At 30.7% G+C, this 20,149-nt stretch overlaps 1 protein-coding gene across 1 annotated transcript in view; it reads right to left on the reverse strand.

Moving 5' to 3' along the window:
• The window catches only part of LOC126965632 (suppressor of lurcher protein 1-like), a 59,633-nt gene extending 42,440 nt beyond the window's left edge, over nucleotides 1-17,193 (reverse strand). Inside the window, exons 1-2 of the mRNA XM_050809303.1 lie at nucleotides 17,022-17,193; nucleotides 10,593-10,623 (exon numbers count right to left, since the gene is read on the reverse strand). Of these exons, the coding sequence (XP_050665260.1) occupies nucleotides 10,593-10,607 (15 nt within the window). The 5' untranslated portion in view covers nucleotides 10,608-10,623; nucleotides 17,022-17,193. The remainder of the gene's footprint in view (nucleotides 1-10,592; nucleotides 10,624-17,021) is intronic.
• Between the last annotated feature and the right edge of the window lie 2,956 nt (nucleotides 17,194-20,149).

Genomic DNA, 20,149 nt, shown 5'->3' on the forward strand with positions numbered 1-20,149 from the left:
CGTTATTAATACAATATTTGTGCTGCAGAAGAGGGATATTCGCGCTTTTTATAACCTAGGTCCTAAAGAATCTTCGATCTGCCTGTAGAGCTTGAGGTGAAGAAGCAGCTGCTTAAGAGGCAACCCGCCTGCTTCAATCAGATTGGAGTTCAGACAGAGGAAACTCGGGAATATCAATACCACTCGTTATACATTAGTTATATAAAACACAGCAGGCTAATTCCGAACAAACAGCTGTCATATTAAAATTTATGTTCTCAAAATGAATTAGAGTAGATTTAGAAATTTGAAATGTCAAACAATGACGCTTGGGACGAAACCTCGAACGAATGGAACTGTAAGGAACAACCGAAACTTCGTGTTTCGGTAACCAAGTCCTACTGACGCGAGTTTAAAATTTTATATCCATCCCAAGAAAAGTGCTCAACGCCGCTAAAGAATTTTTACTTCAAAAATTGATTTAAAAATCCTAGATTGAATAAAAACGTATTTGAGTTTAAGTTGATTTAATGTTTTATTTTTATTTATTTTAATTTTATATATACTTCTCTTCATAAATAAATTCTAAATTGGAACTGGCCAAATTTTTGTAAGACCAAAATAATTTGACGTGGCTTTACATATTGTATAAGATACCGCTCATATACATATCCCAGCGGAAGTAAACCTAATTACACCGCACTGGAGAAACCCTCCGGGAACCTGCCATACACGAATAAAAGTAAATTTCGTAGGATTACGATGTTAAGGTAAAGCCTTTTATGTACGACTTAAGTTTGGCGTTTAAATAAAATAGTTTGCGTAATGGTTTGCTGCAAATTTTGTTACAATATGTACTTTTTTCTAAGTTGTCCTACCGGAGAGCATAAAAATACAAACAATACCAACATACTAAAATGTACAAATGTTTCGAATAAAACGACACAGACTCCTGCCACTTTGTTGTTGTGGATGGGTGCGGGGTATCAAATCATTACAATGAAGGTATGTAAATTTACTATTGTTTCAAAGAACAGATTAAGTTTATTCAAAAAATTGGCAGTTGTAGATACTGCCTATAGAAGTGAAAATTTACAACTTATAGTATTAATATTTCACAATGTTTAAACATTTAAACAACAATTAAATTATTAATTTAAATTTATACTTAAATTTTTATTATTTAGTTAAATTTATATTTAAATCTATTTCAACAATTCACAGTATATATACACAATAAACTTTTCACTAAATCCGTTCAATTTCATTTATAAGGTATACACAGCACTAATGTTGCACAATACGTCAGATGACAGATAAACTGTTATTAGCATTGCAGTGACGCGAACTCTCGAGATTTCATCCAACCAAAAAGGGTCTAACTATAAATCTTTATATTTATTTTCTTAATTATTTTTTTATTAAGTGCGCCAGTCATGAGCATGTTGGTGACGCTTATGGGTCCCATGAGATTTAACAAATTACTACCGAAAAGTGCCCAACGCGGCTAAGGAAATTTAACTTCAAAAACATAAAAATGAATAAGTAATACTTATGATTTTCATTGAGAATAATCATTAATTATTCTGAAAAATATTTTTTTCGAAGGAAGGTTTTTGTAAAATAAAATTTATAAAAACAATAAAATTAATCTATCCACAGTCTTATAGCTTGCTAAAATACCTTTGTAGTACTACACGTAAAATAATACGCTTGGAGTGAGGGATGGTGCGCCAAAAGCTTCGCTGATCTGAGACGACAAACAAGAAACTAATTGCCACTCTTTTATATCAAGATTTACATTTCCATCGATTTACAAATCATTTCAATTACAATACAATTTGTAAAATGATGCAACAAACATATTCAAACGTCAAATAGTCAATGCCTTACACGAGTAAGTCAAAAAGGTAAATGTAAATTAATAGAAAAATTATTGAGTTCAGTAGCTGCATCATCCACACACACCATAAATAAATAAAGGTATTCTTTCATAAATAAATAAGGTATACATACGCACAATAACTTTTAAGAATCTGAAACCGAGTCTCCGGCAACAGGATCATTCTGCCTGTTCTGATTATGGGAACCATGACAAAGTAACGGAACTCTTCAATTCTTAGGAACAAATTAACGATACTTGGTCAAATGTTTTTCATGCTATCCGGATATTTGTGTCACCTACCGTAACGTCGTTATGTTCAAATAATTGTGGTAGTAGAATATGACGTAGAAGAATATGGAATCCCATAATGACTGCAGTAAGGGTGCGATCTGTAGCAGAATTTCTGCCTGTTATCAAATTATAATTTGCTTACGTTCATTGCTACATTGCAAATAAATTTACACATATTAAGACAAATGTATTTTTACTTCTAGATATATAACTGTTTTCACTATAAATTTTTCCTATAGTTATGTTTTTTTGCATGATTCTTTGATATACTATATCTTATTTTTGTTTTGATGAATCCTGTTTGATATTTGTAACATTAGCTCGATATTATCTATAATATTAAGAAGTCTAATGAAATTTCTCAAATAATTTTCATATTACATTTAACTTTCATTTTGAGTCATAAATGAACAATATTCCGAAAGACATATTTTCTGAATCTCCAAATTTTTCTTTGGCTATTGGTTTATACATCATTGGCTATGGAATATTTTAGCAATCTTCATGTTTAATCAAATGCAGAAATAATGTATTTTTATATATTTATATAGAAGGGATTCTTATGCTGAGAGAGTAACACATATACGAAATAATAAGTGTGTCAAGACATTGTTTCTAAGAAACATAACACGTGGAGGTATGACGATAAAAGAATCATACGATAAGGTCAGCGGTAACTTAAAACTGTAAAAGTATCAATATTTTAAAATGAGCCCCGTTTAAGTCTAATATTTTGACACATTGCAAGTAAGAGATGTACAATGATTATGATAAAACACAACAATGAATGTTAGAAACTAGTCACAAGTAACTTTATGTATAACATAAACGATCTTCACTATACTAATTAGTACTAAATTGAGAGTTACAAAAAAAATATATTAATTTCTCTACGATTTGGTATTCAACTCGTCAGATTTAAATAAAATGAATTCAACGTCTTGATTCGTCTGATATCTCGTATTCAATGAACCATAAACATTTTATTGAATTAAGTAGACACTGGCAGATGGTAACAGAATTGCAATATTCACTAAGGATTTTCTGTTTCATGTGTCACGTGTTATGAGCTCAGAATTATTCAAGAATACGTGAAAGACAGCCGACATTTCATATTAGGACGAGAGTGAAAGCGGTGTTGAAAACAAAATGTTCGTTAACTTTGAGTTTGTAGGCTTTTTACCTTTCAGTCATGCATTATTTGTACTGAAGGAAGCTTAAAGTAAGGCTTTAAATTCTATTTGGGTACTACAATATTGGATATATTGTAGCAGTCATTTTATTTTTACTATTATTTGTTGCAAATAAAAAACATTCATGAAATGAAAAGCAATAATAACGGGTTGCACTCCGGGAGTGCCGGCTGAAGAAAAGTGATAATTTGAACATTAACGTTGTGCATTTTTTAATATTTTGGAATGGTTAGGGAATAATTTCGCACGAATTGCTTTATTTATCAGTGTTAAACTACTAGCATATATTTGATTAAATACAATATTCATATCTGGAGGTATCGTACACAAAAATGACAATTTATATTACATACAAAATTGAACACTAGTACTTTTACAATTATTTTACATTCAAAAGTTTATCTCACAGCAAAATAAAATTTCATCCATAATTTCAACGGCTGTCTTACGAATTTTCTATTAGGTCACGTGTCCTGACGCGAGTTTAACATTTTATACCCATCCCAAGAAAAGTGTTCAATGCCACTATAGAAGTTTTCACTTCAAAAATTGTAAATTCTTAAAAATAACCAGTATTTTTATTGTGGAAAGAACAACTTATGTAGTTAATTACTACACAAAATAAAATTTTATGAACGATGCGGGACTCCAACCCACGACCTCTCGCATTCTGCGCGAGTGCTCTGCTAACTGAGCTAACCGTTCAAGTAACGTATCGTTATAAAATCTTGTATGCTTTTTTCAACTCCGAAAATTTTGTTTTCAATTTATATTTATTTTAGAAGTTAGGGTTATCACTTTAAAAACATAACAAATTGTTTACTTAATTACTCATAATAATGAATTGCCTCATTCGTTTGTAAGTCGGCCCCTTTCAACAACGCGACCGTGCGATACCGAAATAACAGTTCAAGTGAAGCTCTTCTGTATGGTAGAAACATATGATTAACACTGCGCTCTTTAAATTGACTGTAACTGTTCGCGCCATTTACTTAAAATTCCTAATCTAAAGCGTGACCGCGCTCCACCTGGCTTGAACAATGGGATTAGCCGCCGCCAGCCAGTCGTCGCTAGAAAGTCCTGCCGCCGCGAAAGCGCACAATTAGATTAGGATTGGCAGATCCGTCTTAATATAATGACTACGTAGTAACTTAAGTGGTGTATTACAACTGCTTTATACCCCGGTGTTTGGTGTGTGAGCTAGTGATATAATTTGGGAGCACTACGAGCTGAGTATCGCAATAACAGGTAAGTCCACTAGTCGTATGGTCACGTTTTTAGACATAAAGAGAAGACGCCCCCGCGCTTATATCTTTTAATTTTTGATCAAAATAAGTCCCAGAAAGGCAGTATGACACGAGCCACTGGCTTATTCAGTAACTATCAGATATCGCAGCATAATAACTATCATCTTATGAAATTTTTCCGTTTTATGGTCACGTACATTTTAGTTTTTATTTTATTTTCATTTTTAAATTTCCCCAATAGTTCGAAGTTAAAAATAAACTCAAGCCATACTATCTTAAATCAGAAATGAGGAGATCCGTATTAATTCCTCCATCTTTGTTTTCAGTATGAACTCAGTACCGTGTCCGTTAAAATTTAAGTTTTAATTATATCTTAGCTTTTATTATATATTTGCTCGCTTTTTAACCGACTTCAAAAAAGGAAGAGGTTCTCAAAGAGTCAGAATGTTCTTTTTTTTTTGTTTGTTACCTCAAAACTTTCGACTGGGTCAACTGATTTTGATAATTCTTTTTTTATTTGAAAGCTGGTCCCATTGTAATTTGGTCCAGTTCAGATGACAATGGCATCCATGAGAAAACCATAAAAGTCTAAGTCTAAAATATACCTACATACGTATAGCAAATTGGATGATAAATTACGAATAACTCAATATCGTGCCAACCGATTTAGATGATTCTTTTTTTATTGGAAAGGATATACTTCAAAGATAGTTTGGTTAGGTTCTGATTACGGAATCCAGGACAAAGTAACGGAACTCTTACAATCTTAGGAGCAAATTAACGATATTTGGCCGAAACTTTTTTATGCTATCCGGATATTTAAGTCATCTACAATAACATATTTATGGTCAATTAATTGTCGTTGTCGAATATAATGATTAATGGGACTCCTTAACCACTTGTTACAGTAATGGTGCGAATCTGTGACAGAATTTCTAACTGTCTGTAATGAAATTGCAAAGCACCTACGTTCATAGCTGCATTGAAAAATTTAGTATATCTACACATATTTAGACAAATTGTTAGTTAGTGTACTTCAATTTCACTAAAAATCATAAAATAAAAAAAATATTACAAAAAACAACCGACTTCAAAAACACTATTCCAAAACAATAGATATACCTAATGTGCACTAAAAAGTATAAAAATTATTGCGTATTTTTATACAATCTAATTAATTAATCTAATTCTAGGTGCGATTATTGTAATTTTTGGAGAACAATATAATTTCTGTAAATAATAACAATGTAATTTCTGGTGAACAATATTTAGGAGCTTTAATTTTATGATTATCCCTAGCAGTAACAGTTACATTTCGTGAATGTTGCCTATTTTTTATTATATTGCAAGAGTTGCCCTGCATTAATGCGAATAACTTAATTTAAATTAGTTTAAAAAATCTTTCTTGTTATATTTTTGTACATTAGTACTAATACCTTCCCCAACGAGTCATGTCATTTATTTTACAATTTTATAATAGAGGGATGTTTATTAAATATCACTACAAATAAATAAAAAATAAACTCATCACCATCTGGATAGTAACAACAATAATATGTGATAGTTGTCAAATTCAAATACAAAGTTAAATAAACATTATTCAAATAGTTTTAAACTAAGCACATTTAGTCGTCACTATAAAAATTTCTTTTAAATTACTATTTATTAAAATTGACGTATAACTTCGAACGTAATCCAAACAGAAATTAATTTTAATTATCCATCGCACAATTGTTAGTAGCCAGAGATATCATACAGAGATACTTTTCTGTATGACTTTTAATTCACTTTCTTTACACATCCCCGACCTCTTAAATGAGCAATCATTTCAATGTTATTTGCAAGACTTTGCACCAATTTATATTTCATTTCTTTTTTAGTCGGCGAGACAATGAATAGCATATTCAATAGATAACTTGGCTCTAATATTGTTCTATCGAACTGTAAAAAATCAACGTTGGGTATGATTTTTATCTATATTATCAATACTTAGACATCACTGAATTTTACGAAAATCTATTTATCTCTGTTTCTATGTTATCTACTTATTTCTGTTACATTATTAATTGGAAAACATTTAGGTGTCACAAAACACTTCGTTTAATTTAAAACCTCTTAAATATGTGCTCAGAGCTCTGAAATTTTTTGATAAAAGCATAATATTATTTATTACATTGAAGTTACTTTGTCACTTTGTTCGAAGACCGTTTATGCCGCGATTCGATCAAAAGGACAGTTCTCATTTAAATTACCCTCTTGACAAAACAGCTTTGTTAAACGGTATTTTAATAAATTCAAGCAGTATTTGAATGAAAGCTCCATTTTAATGTTCTGGAATTTAATTGAAGAGCTATATTTTATTAGAATGGAGCGGGTAGTTGGCCTTAACTGAAAACATACGTTAATAATAATATGATCTGAGTCAACATTTCAAAAGGTCTTCAGTATGTGTGTCTTGTATTTATCAGTTTCATTATTTAAAAATGAATTTTTACTATAATATATAATATTAGTGACGAATGTAGGTGATAATATTATAATCGTTTGTGTTTTCATGTAGCCATGATGTAGCGAAATATAATTAATTATTCACTAATAGTCAGGATTATTTTAATGGATGTCTGAAATATTAATGAATGCTCATTAACATCATATTACACTGTTACGAGTATATTGTGTTATACCTAGAGTTATTCTTATTTAGGACTAAATGTATTTTTATTGATACAAGTAATATTATAGCGAGGAAGTTATAGTACCTATAGAATAGTAAAAAATTTAAGTTTTTGGTGTGCTTATCTTTCTGGTTACTCGAAAGGTGAAAGGTGAAATTGTTGAGAACAAGAGTAACTTCGTCATCTGTGACCAGAACGGTGATCATCAGTAAACATGTGGTTCGTTCGTTTGTCTTCTTGTTCCATATAAAGGTATGCGGGCGCGCGGAATGGGATTTTCATTGGTCAAGTAACGATCACAATAAGCAATTAGTACTGGCTACTTTGGATATATATAATATTATAATTTATTGTCGTAATGCTGTATCTCAATTATCTCTAATCAATCTGTGTCTCTATCAATGCTGTATTCATTACAAAGTGGTTAATACGCATAGTAATAATAACTTTTATTTCTCACCAACAACCAAAATTACAATATAGCGAAAAACTAAAAAATACAGGGGATACATAAGTTTTGGTCGTGGATCGCTGGTGCCTGTGGTAGTAATAAAATACCTGTATTACTGGTCACCAGGATTCCACTTTTACACAGTGACTAAAAAGCTTGAAATTCCAAAGGATAGAGGTAAATGTGTGTGTGTGTGAAAGAGAGAGAGAGAGAGTGTATGTGCAAACCTGCGTACGATAGGGTGATCTCGGTTTATAGGTGTGCTAACTATCCAAGACCTCCAGAAGTCTCTCTGTGTGACAGTAATCTTGCAAAAGGAGCCATGTAGTTGACCGACATTTGTACATGTTTAGACCATACAAACATAATACCTTGTGTAGCTTATTATAAAGGTACGGTCCCAGAAACAGAAAGAATCTGCGGCTGAATGATGTCCTTACCTTCGTAGATACTGTCACAAGATGATTGCGGCGAGTAGACTCTGGCCTAAACTCTGTTAAAGGGTGCTGTTTGATAACAATTAATCTAAATTGAGCATCAAAATATCATTCTCCTTAAAATTATTATTACTGTACGCAATAGTAAAATGGAATCACTAATATTTTCCAAACTAATCAGCTTTAGAATTCTAATCCGCCCATTTTCAGGGCAGTTATTCAACTAAGTATATTAGAACAAAGGCAACACTATTCACCAATTGTCAGAGTTAAATTACTGTCCCCAACATGGCAACCCTTGTCAAATGGTTAAGAAGTTTCGTTAGAAATTATAAACTAATACTATGTTGGTGTTATTATTAATTATTAAAACGTTGACTCTCACGACGGAGTTCGGGTTCCATTTCAAGTTAATTGTTTTAACTATAAATTTTTAAAATAATAAAATACAATAATCTCATTCTAATTACACATAACAAAACCTTACAATTCGAAAACTAATTTCATGAATTGATAAACAAAGGACAGTTTTAAAAGCGATCCATTCTAGAGTATATTAAACGTTGAGAAAATATAAAAAATTACAATTTAATAAAAGTTGTGTAGGTAGCTATTAATTGTAGGTTGGAATTAGTTGTAAGTAGGTATTATTTGTAGGTATAATATACGAGTACCTATAATTACGAATTGACATCTTAGGTTAACCGAAAATATTAGCTATTGCAATTTAAAGACAGGTTTTATGGAATTTGTATTGCAGTTGGACAAATCTATTTCCTAAGGTTTTTCATTTTTAACTGACTTCAAAAAAGGAAGAAGTTCTCAATTCGTCGGTATTTGTTTTTAAGGGAGAACCGATTTACATAATTGTTTTGTTATTTAGAAGCTGATGCTTACCGTGAGGTCCCCTTGCAATTTAGTCCAGATCTTATAATGGCAACCATGAGAAAACCATAAAAATCTTTAATTTGCTATAAGTATGAGCGTGAAAAATTTACGAATAACTCAATATCGCGCCAATCCATTTCGATAACTCTTTTTTATTGAAATGGCTATACTTCGAAGGAAGTATAACCATGCCAAGGTTCTGAAGGAAGGTTCTGAATATGGGCTCCATGACAAAGTATCGGAACTCTTCAATTTTTAACCGACTTCAAAAAAGGAGGAGGTTCACAATTCGTCGGTATGTTCTTTTTTTTATGTTTGTTACCTCAAAACTTTCCACTGGGTGAACCGATTTCGATAATTCTTTTTTTATTTGAAAGCTGGTGCTTTCCGTGTGGTCCCATTGTAATAAGATCTGACAATGGCATCCATGAGAAAACCATAAAAGTCTTAAATTTGCTATACATACGTATAGTAAAGTGGATGATAAATTTACGAATAACTCAATATGGCGCCAACCGATTTCGATGATTCTTTTTTTATTGGAAAGGATATACTTCAAACATAGTTTGGTGAGAGTTTGGTTAGGTTCTGATTACGGAATCCATGACAAAAAATCATCAAATAAACAAATAACAATAAAACAACCGTCTTCAAAAACACTATTCCAAAGCAATAGACATAATTGCATATTTTTATACAATTTAATTAATTAATCTAATTCTAGTTACGATTATTGTCATTTTTGGAGTCGGTGTCATCCAAGATAGGTCTGTTACTACATACATAGTTATAGGTGAGATGTGCTTGAGTCGTGAGGAGGCGAGAGGCGAGAGCGGGTCGCGGCGGAAGGACACTGATTCCAAAAATAACAATAATCGTAACTAGAATTAGATTAATTAATTAGATTGTATAAAAATACGCAATTATTTTTATACTTTTTAGTGCACATTATTGTTTCGGAATAGTGTTTTTGAAGTCGGTTGTTTTTTTGTTAAAAACTTTTTTTTACACTCTTTCTCTTATTGTAGAATTACATTATTTCAGAGAAACTGTTGTTATGTGTGCATATAAATTTATAATCACATCCCAAAGATAATGAGAAGGTATCGTCAAGTAGGAATTTCTCATCTAAATTGAAAATATATCTTAGTAAGAACTGCTTATATTCATTAGACGAATATTTTCAATAAAAAATCATATTTTTTTTTTTATAATATATAATACTACTACAAATAATAATAAAAAATATAATTTTATAGTTTAAAATTAAAATTAAATTGATATTAATGTAACTAATGATTTAGTGATGTATTTTGTAAAATTTGCACGTCATAAATACCTACGGCAAACTTTATAATATTTATGTTACATCAATCTAACATATTTTTGTAAATAAAAACTTTGACTTTGACTTCGGCGTATTATGCGAAGATTGTATTTGGTGGCAGGAATCAGGTCAAACAGTTCTTCTGAACACTCCCCGTGATGAATGGGGTAGAAGAAGATATTTTATTTGAATTAATTTGGAAAAAGTTGGATAGCTTACCTGCATATTATTCATATATCCAATTAAAGACCTGGAAAAATGAATAATGTTAATGAAATATCAAAACATTTCATTGGAAAAATACATTGTTTTTCTCTTCACAACCAATTTATCGGAAATATAAATGTATGGCTTGTATGTCTGTATGTGTGACTTGTTCTTGTATAGGATGTAGGGACCGTCGTGCAAGATAAAGCACTTTGCACTTTATAAATACTTCTGTTAAGAGTGAGGGTCTTTTAACAATATTGTGTAAAATTGGAATGCCTCATATTGATTTCTTTGTAATTGTTATTATTGTGGCAATAGATAGTTAAGAACGCCTTATTAATGAGTTTTATGACAGAAGGACGGACAACTCTCTCACACACTACTGCTTGACAGTATAATAAATATTATATTAAGTTATTATTAAAATCATTAAAATTAGATTAGACACGCCACAAGTTAGGATATCATCCCCACCATCTGGATGTGTGACGGTCCTCCACAGTGCGGTTTTCAAGGAGCTTTCTCCCTCGTACTACAAAGCTGTGGAATGAGCTTCCTTGTGCGGTGTTTCCGGGACGATATGACATGGGTACCTTCAAAAAAAGCGCGTACACCTTCCTTAAAGGCCGGCAACGCTCTTGTGATTACTCTGGTGTTGCAAGAGAATGTGGGCGGCGGTGATCACTTAACACCAGGTGACCCGTACGTTCGTTTGTCCTCCTATTCCATAAAAATAAAATTTGAAAAAGTTATTATTCAATCATATAAATCGTCGTTCCTTTTTGTAAATTTTTTCTGAATAACTTCAACATTCAAAGGATACTTTACAATCTTTTAAATATTCATTACAACATTACACAAAATTAGTGGTGAATGAAACCTCAACTAATTCATATTTAAGGCATATCTAAAAAATATATCCTAGGACCAAAAAGCCTATCATAATATCGTTTTAAACTGTAAAGCGCACTCAACGAGTACACACGACCACCCGAGGCAGTCGTATGGTCGCGTTAATAGGTCATAGCTTGAAGCCTCCAGGCCTTAATTAAGTTAACAATAATGTGGCCTATTTGAATCCTAAAAGCTTAGGAGTCGCTTGGGATTTCAAACTCAACAACAGCAATGCTACTGTTAACATTAAAGCTCTAAACACATTATTATTAGGGCCTTTGTAAATAGTTTAAATATCATTAATAATGTATTATTTCGTAGAGCATGTTGAAAGCTAATTGTGTGTAACATATAACAAATCGATATAATAATGTTTAATTAATAAGTCATTTGACAGTGAACTTTACAAAGTCTTCAATAACGGATGTGGTACTCCATTTGTGAATTATAATGATTATATATTATGAATAAATTTTAAATATTTTTAAACATTGAAGATAAGTTATTTTAATCGTACGAGGGCCATCCAATTAAAAGTGAAAATGAGTGTGTTGATAAAATCGGTTATTAATATCTTTTTTCCATAAAATTTTATTTTGGCACAATCAAATCAAATCAAAATCACTTTATTCATGTACGTCACGGAATAAAAATTTATGACTGTTGAAAATTTTTTTTCCTGTCGAATTTACCGCCACATCGCAAAGGATAAAGCAAGTAAAAAGTGGCAAGATACTCATTGCCACTCTTTTAAATAAACATTTACAACTTCACTGTTTTACAAACGTCAAATAGTCAATGCCTTACACTTTGTAAGTCAAAAAAGTAAATGTAAAATTTATTTATGCAGCTGTTGTGTAAAAAGGGGTATTAAAACACGAATGTGGATTTGTAAACACTCATGTGATAATAGTATCACATGAGTGTTTTAATACCTAATTATCAACAGTTGCATACAAGACTTTATCTACACCCAGAATATGAATCCTCTAAAAGATTCTGAAACAGTTAGCTTACTGCTAACATTAAAACACCAGTCCTAGTAGTAACCTAATATCATTCATCACTGATTATATACAAATAAACCAAGTATTAATGAACCAATTATTTATTTTAGTAGTAATTTACATTACTACTAAAACAAATTAAAATGAATCGCTAATTTTTTGTAAACAAAACAATAAAAATATCGAAGAAAAATGGCGGGGATTCGATTAACCTACTTTTTTTTTACGCGCGCGCGCGACGTTTTGTGTGTGTGGAGCGCGCGTAAACGAAAATGTTCTTTTTTTGAAATTCATAGAGATACCACGCATCGAGCAATAAGAATGTGGCTGTATGTTGAAACTCTTTGCGCATGGAGGGAGATAAAAAAAAACATAGGAGTGTCGTTATGAAATTCAGTACAACATTACAACAGTCTTTTGGGTGATGTAATGTTTATTAGAACATTGGGTGTTTTAATGTTGGCAATAAGCTAACTGTTTCAGAATCTTTAATAAAGGATTTAAAGAATGGGTTTAGATAAATTAATATAAACAAAAGTTATTGAGTAGGTACGGTAGCTGCATCATCCACACACACCGTGAATAAATAAAGGTATTTTGCGAGCATAAGCGATTATAAAAAAAATATATAAATATCATAACTTTAAAGAATCTGAAACAGAGTTTCCAGTAACAGGATCATCCTGCCACCACCAGTAGTGCCCGTTCATGAGCATGACGAAAGGGCCAGCCATCGCCTCCCTCAACCAAATATAGGGAAGGGAACAACCCGTCCCACGTCGCCACCACAAGCAGTGACATTTCAACGAGCATGATGAAAGCTGTCACCAGTACTCAATCAAATACTAAAAAAAAAAAAGAAATATCCATTTAGAATGTCATTGCACATGATATTATTGGAATGAAATTATTTTACGCACCATGCAGTACAGTGTGTTTTAAGCTTTTAATTTGCATAGGATAATTTTTATAAATATATAATTTGAGTGTTGATACACCTCATGCTTATCATAAAATGCATTGTTAATGCATCAGTTGAGACTGACAGGTTCAAAACAAAGAGTTCCGAGAGTTGATCCTCACTGAAGGGACTTACAAATAAAGCTTAAATAAAAGCTTGTTGTAAATAAAAGCTGTTGGAGGCACCACTCATGCTGACTTTACCGGTACGAGCGTAAATGTTAGCCGAGCGTTACGGCTTAGTCTCATTCAAAATCGACGTAAAACTTTGCACGCCTAAAAACGTTATAAATTCAAAAGAAAAATATATTCAACAAATTGTTTTTATTTAAAATTTATCTTATTTATCATTTTATAGAAGACTCTAAAGAAGGTTCTCGTGAACAAACCTCATTCTCAATGGAATTCTCTGGAAAACTTTAGATCCCGCCACATGACCACCTAGAAACCCAAACTGAATGATTTTTATAATGGGGGTCTAGAGACAATTGATATATCTGTTGTGGTTCCTGAGTATAATATAATATAAGAATATAATTAATAAAACTGTATTTGTGCACTAAATATAATGATATACATGTAGAACTGAGAACCTTCCTAAAAAAACTCCAAACGCGTTGTCTATCTTTATTTAGAAATATGAAAATAACATTTTAATTCGTATAGTATACTTGAAATAATGTATAAAACTGTGTATTTGTTTTCTTTTTCCTTTTCATCTTATGAGTTATATATGAGATTACCTCGTTTTCTCTTCTTATTGAATGTATTGTATATTTTAACATAGTATATCTGCATAACTAAGAATCATTTCATATAGTCATCGATAAAGTTTGTGAAAACATTCCATAATTTAAAAAACCTTGTTGAACAAGATAATAAAGAGATGTTCGTTTTGAGTGTTATGTCTTTTACAAAAGGCGCACTCCCCTTTGATTGTAAAGTATTCTAATGACGGAAGTATTGTAATAATGTTGGAAATTCATTCATTGTTTTTATGACATTGCCGCCATTTTAAAGGTCCGAATTAGTTTTATTCTTGAATAAAAAAATGTGTGCGTTAATATCAAGTAAAAGTTTGTATTTATTTAACAGAAAATTCAATTCAATTTATTGGTTGTATCGATTCAATTATATTGATGTCTATTAATGTTTTTATTTACATTAAGCATTAATAGTATTTACATTTTCATACCAGCTTTTGTTTCTTATAACATAAAATATAATAATTAAAAGTGGGAGTGAGAGAAATGTATTGTGTAGTTATAACGCGTGTAAAGTTAACATATTTTCTGTACAACAATAGTAAAAAAAATACACTCAAAGCTTAAGAACTTCTAAGTATCTTAATCAGTCGTAAATATTTTTTTAATTTGCTTGGCGCTTTTTGCTGCCGTAAAGTATTTAGGTGCAAGCCTATCAGTTTGACGGGCTTCATGCCATACCTTGTAATGCCATACATTATATATATAATGTATAGACTACTACGACATATATTAATAACTGACTTTTTATCTATTTTAGACTACTCGTGACAATATTTTCACTGTTTTGAAGTTTTTTATTGTCGTTGATAGGTTAAGTTGTAGCGTACTCTAAACTAAGTATTAGAATTAATTGTAATGTATGTGTGTTTATAGATGCCATCGTAGATAGGTAGACCATATTTTATGTACATTGTTATTGTAACATTATGATACACAAATGTCTTTGGACACTTAACATCTTAAAGTGACGTTCACTTGCAATGCTGCTAAGAATTTTGGGTTCAATCAAGAATCCTGAAGAACTATCACTTACCATCAGGTGAACGCCATGCTAATCTCGTTATTTTGTATATTTTCTATCTAGTATGAATATAGTACTATGTATATAGTATGTGAGACAATTTTATGCTAAAACCTTACAGTACACCATAAAAACTTGCAAGTCAAGTATTTATTTATTATTGAAATATTTCACAGATTGATCAACATCAACCAAATATTTGGTTTTTCTGCTTTTTATGTTGAATGATATTTTAAACACGTTCGAACAAGGCGGGCTTCAGAAAGTCATCAATAATGCTACAACTTGTTTATTAAACGATGACTGGCTAAAGTTTGGTGGAATTTTCCAATTTGTTTTGCTTTCCAATTCTTTATTGGAAATGAAAGCTTCAGATATTCCCTACGGAATGAAGCCTCGGGTTAGAAGGTGTTATAAGCGTATACTCAGTTATATTAACACTTCTATAGTTCCAAATTTAAACATACTTGAGATAGCTACTATTCTTATCTCCAATAATAAAAAAAGATGTTTTATTATTCTTAACAGTTAATCTAATAATATATAAAATATAATATATAAAATTCTCGTGTCATAGTGTTAAACTTTGAACTCCTCCGAAACAGCTTGACCGATTCTCATGATATTTTGAGTACATATTGGGTAGGTCTGAGAATCGGACAACATATATATTTCTTCCCCCTAAATGTTAAGGGTGGTCCACACGATTTTTTTTTAATTTGTTTGAATATGACTCAGCATTAAAAAATACATACTACTTCAAATTTTCACCCATCTACGATCAACAGTTACTTTTGTATCGCGATTTTAATTTCAGCAATACAACGTTTGCTGGGTCAGCTAGTAATATATATAAAATTACAAAATAATAGAGTCAGTGATAAAAATGTACTTCCAATCTGATAATAAGTTATTATATTCATTGGAATATAATTACTTATTATTAAGTCAAATTGAATAACTTAAAGTATTAATATACTATTGATATTGATAATTCAATGATAAAAAAAATTTGGAGTTTCTGATATATTCTTGCAATTATTAATAATGAAAAAAATATACGCACGTAAGTATGTAGTTTTGCGTCATGGCAATTTCTGAATCAGTATTAACTCCAAGTCGTAGAAATATTTGTTGTTTTAAGGTTTCTTAGTCATTCACGATAATTCCCTCTCATAGAACAACCACCTCACGGATTATCGGATATTCCCCTATTATTTTTTAAGCAAAACTTATTTCAAAATATCAGAGTAAAGGATAAGCTAGTGGACCATGTTTGTTAACTTTATATATATATGTACATGTATATGTATAACACTTATATACAAAACTCAACCTTCAACATATCACATTATTTATATTGTAGTTAAAAAAAAGTGTACTGCCAATTATGAGAATTAAATTAATGGTTGGAGGTGCCGTTGTTATATAATAGTTGTCACAATATATATATTATAATTAACGGTAACAGCATTTGAAAATTATTTAAAACAGAGCAAGGTAAAAATTTTTACACATTTTTAAATGTGTATATATCATAAAGCTGAATCATTAAAGATAAATATTTTTTAAAACTTTTAAAATAATTTAAATTTAATTTCTAAAATATTTATATTTGAAAAAAAATCAATTATTGTTTTATGCGAAAAAACAATAATTTTTGAAGATTAAAATGCAATAAGTAATAATAATTGTAGAAATTACGTTAACAAGACAAGAGATTTAAAAAAAAAATTGAACTAAAAAACTATAAACTCTAAAGAATTTAAAAATTGTTGGATATACTCACGCAAAAAATCACATTTTATCACAAAAAATTTAAAAAATAATCACAAAGCCATATTACAGTTACAGTAATATTACATATTTTTATCGCTACGTTATTTACTACGTCAAAAAAGTAACAGTCTACGTGTGTGATGTACTACGCTGCGCTACGCTCCGCTACGTCCGGACGCAACAATGCCTTCTTACGACTGACTTATTTCACGCGAGAAGCCTTCGCAAATATTCGTACATGTAAATTGAGGTGAGAATTATTTTTCGCAATTTCCCTTTGGCTTACAAGAATTTCGCAGAATCTTTATCATTATTCACAATTTGTATAACGTGTCAGAATTAATTATTTACATAAATGAGTCTAATATTTTAGCGGCTGGGTAATTTAAAAATTATAATATTTGCAACAAAGAATACGAGCCAAATGTAACAACACATTTTTATTACTTTCATCAGTGTCGTCGAGCTTAATAGATTTTTATGGTGCTGATGAGGCAGTTATAAATATAATGAGTTTTACTTTTTGAAATTATGCAGACTTTTTATAGATTTTCTCTAAATTAAAATAGCCTTAGATACTCCACATATATCATGTGCTATCTGTCAATCAAAGTTCTCTAAAAATTAATTATATTTCTATTATACTGATTCAGAGTTTCAATTGATATGCATCAAGTTAGAAATTGATAGTTGTATAATTTAGGGGGACTCTTCACTTTATTTATTATTTTACAGATTGTTTTATTATACCCTATTATTAATACGTGAAAATAACCCTAAAAGAATTGAGTTTGATCATTTATTTTTTGAAAATAAAACTTCTGTAGATAGTGAAAAACCTTAAATGCCTTATACTTAAGTGAAGATGTAATGAAACAGATATAAAATTTAGCAGTGACAAAATTTTTACATATAGAAAATATGAATATTGCTTCATGCTTTGAGATATTAATAAGTTATATCCTCAATATGGAATTTCCATTTGAGTCTCCGGTGAAGACTTCAATATTGCATATTTTCTCGGCCTTAATAATTTATCTTTAGACTATGTTTATGATGTGTTATAAACGTTAGAGTTACTATTTTAGTAATATTTGTCTGGAGATTATAAGCTAATCGTAGGATATGCTTACCTATACAAAAATTATCATTACATATTTATAGATTCTAAATATAAAATAAAGTCCGCGTCTGTCTGTCTGAAGTTTTTAGTATATAGTGTGTTTAACTTTTTTATACATTAACGATATTTGTTGGAGGCGTCGGAAAAAAACCGTCTGGACCGTTCAACGAAAACGCTGTCTAAACCCTTTGAGATATAACAAAATATTGTGTCTTATGTAGGTATATAGAAAAAGTCTGTGATGACATAATATGTCTATCTCATAAGGATAATATACAATATCCATTTTCATACTTTAAAAAAATTTACAATTTTAAAGCGGTAATGTAAAAGCTGCTTACACAATTAATACTATACTAATCCTTATCATTTTAAATGAGTTAGATATTTTACTCTTTTACACCATATAATTGCTCGAATTGATACGACCCTCCCCTACACCATCCTACCTGCTGGGAAACAAGGAACGGTAGTTGAAGGGTATGATCATTCAGAAATAAGTTTTGTTTATTTTTAACTAATCAAAAAGGATTACACATTTGCGTTGGTTTTAGACTACATTATTCCCAAATTCTTATCTACTTCGAATACTTCTGAATTTCCGAATACTTACTAGGTACATATTTTTTTTTTCTATTCACACTTTAAATCTTTTTGAACTTTTGTAGGAAATCGACCCGAATGATTTTTCAAAAAAAAAAATACAGCCTGTATTATTGGACCAATGGACTCTGTTTGGCCATAACCGCCCTTCTCAAAAAACCACCATGTATATTGAAGGATTGGCGAACAGACTTAGTTTCGGCAGCATACGCGGTTAAAAAGATTAGACAAATAACTGACATAGATACAGCGCGACTAGTTTACTTTCTTTATTTTTATAGTATTATGTCTATGCTGTATGGTATATTGCTATGGGACAACCCTGCCGATATAAATACAAAACTTATGCTGCAGAAAAGGTCTATTCGCGCTATTTATAACTTAGGTCCTAAAGAATCATTGTGAGCAAAATTTTAAGAAATTAACCTCTTGACTTTTGCTTCTTAATACAGTATTGAGTTCAGTCAATATATTTAGCTTGATAATGTAATGTATGTTCATAGGCACATAAGTGAATTTGCTAGAAACTGTCATAACCATAATTTTAACACCAGGGGAACAGACATAAACTTATAATGCCATCTACTCGGTTAAGTCGAGAGTAAGTCTTATGTGGGGCGATGTAAATGTTTTTACAACAAGATCCCAAAAAATGTTCAAAACAAAAGTGTTACGATATTCAAAAGGATTATTAAAAAATGTGTGTGTGGTTACTATAACATAAATGACTTTCTTAATAATACTACAGATTGGAAAAGGAGCGACCGCCCTCAGGCTATTAAATAATAAGTTTAATTGTACGATATAACTTTGTAACCATATTATTTTTTTTAAAAGAAGCCCGCTGTGTTTGTTGCGTCCGTTCTTCTCAAGTCTGAAGGTTGAAAAAACAAAAGTTACCACCCATTTGGTGATAGTTTTTAACTTTCAATAAGTGATGTCACATCCTAATTTGAAGAAAAAAAATTTAAATGCGAATGCCTTTTTTAAAGATGTACCGTGGTCTTTTGAACAAGACTTATCAGTAAGTCAACGTTCCGGAAATTATATACAGGATGTAATGGTGAGTGTGACCAGGAAATTATTTCGTAACTATTATAGATCTGAAAACTTTAAACTGATATCGATAATATGTTAACTAATCAATAAAATGACATCAATAACTTGTTAAACATCAAACGAGAAGTATCCAATTTTGATGATATTAAACATTTAGTATGAGATGAGTAGAAAGATTTTAGTTTCCTTATATTATCTTACTACTGATATTAAAGGATAATGTTTACAGTTGTTACACAGTAATAAAACTATATTTTAATTGAATTGTGTTTATTTCTTACAAAGTTTTGTACTCAAAGCAGATGTTCAAAGTTACATCCTTGTTGTGTGGATCAATGCCCTTTCTACTAATC

Source organism: Leptidea sinapis, chromosome 8 (genome assembly GCF_905404315.1).
Source record: "Leptidea sinapis chromosome 8, ilLepSina1.1, whole genome shotgun sequence".
NCBI classification, from domain to species: Eukaryota; Metazoa; Arthropoda; class Insecta; order Lepidoptera; family Pieridae; genus Leptidea; species Leptidea sinapis.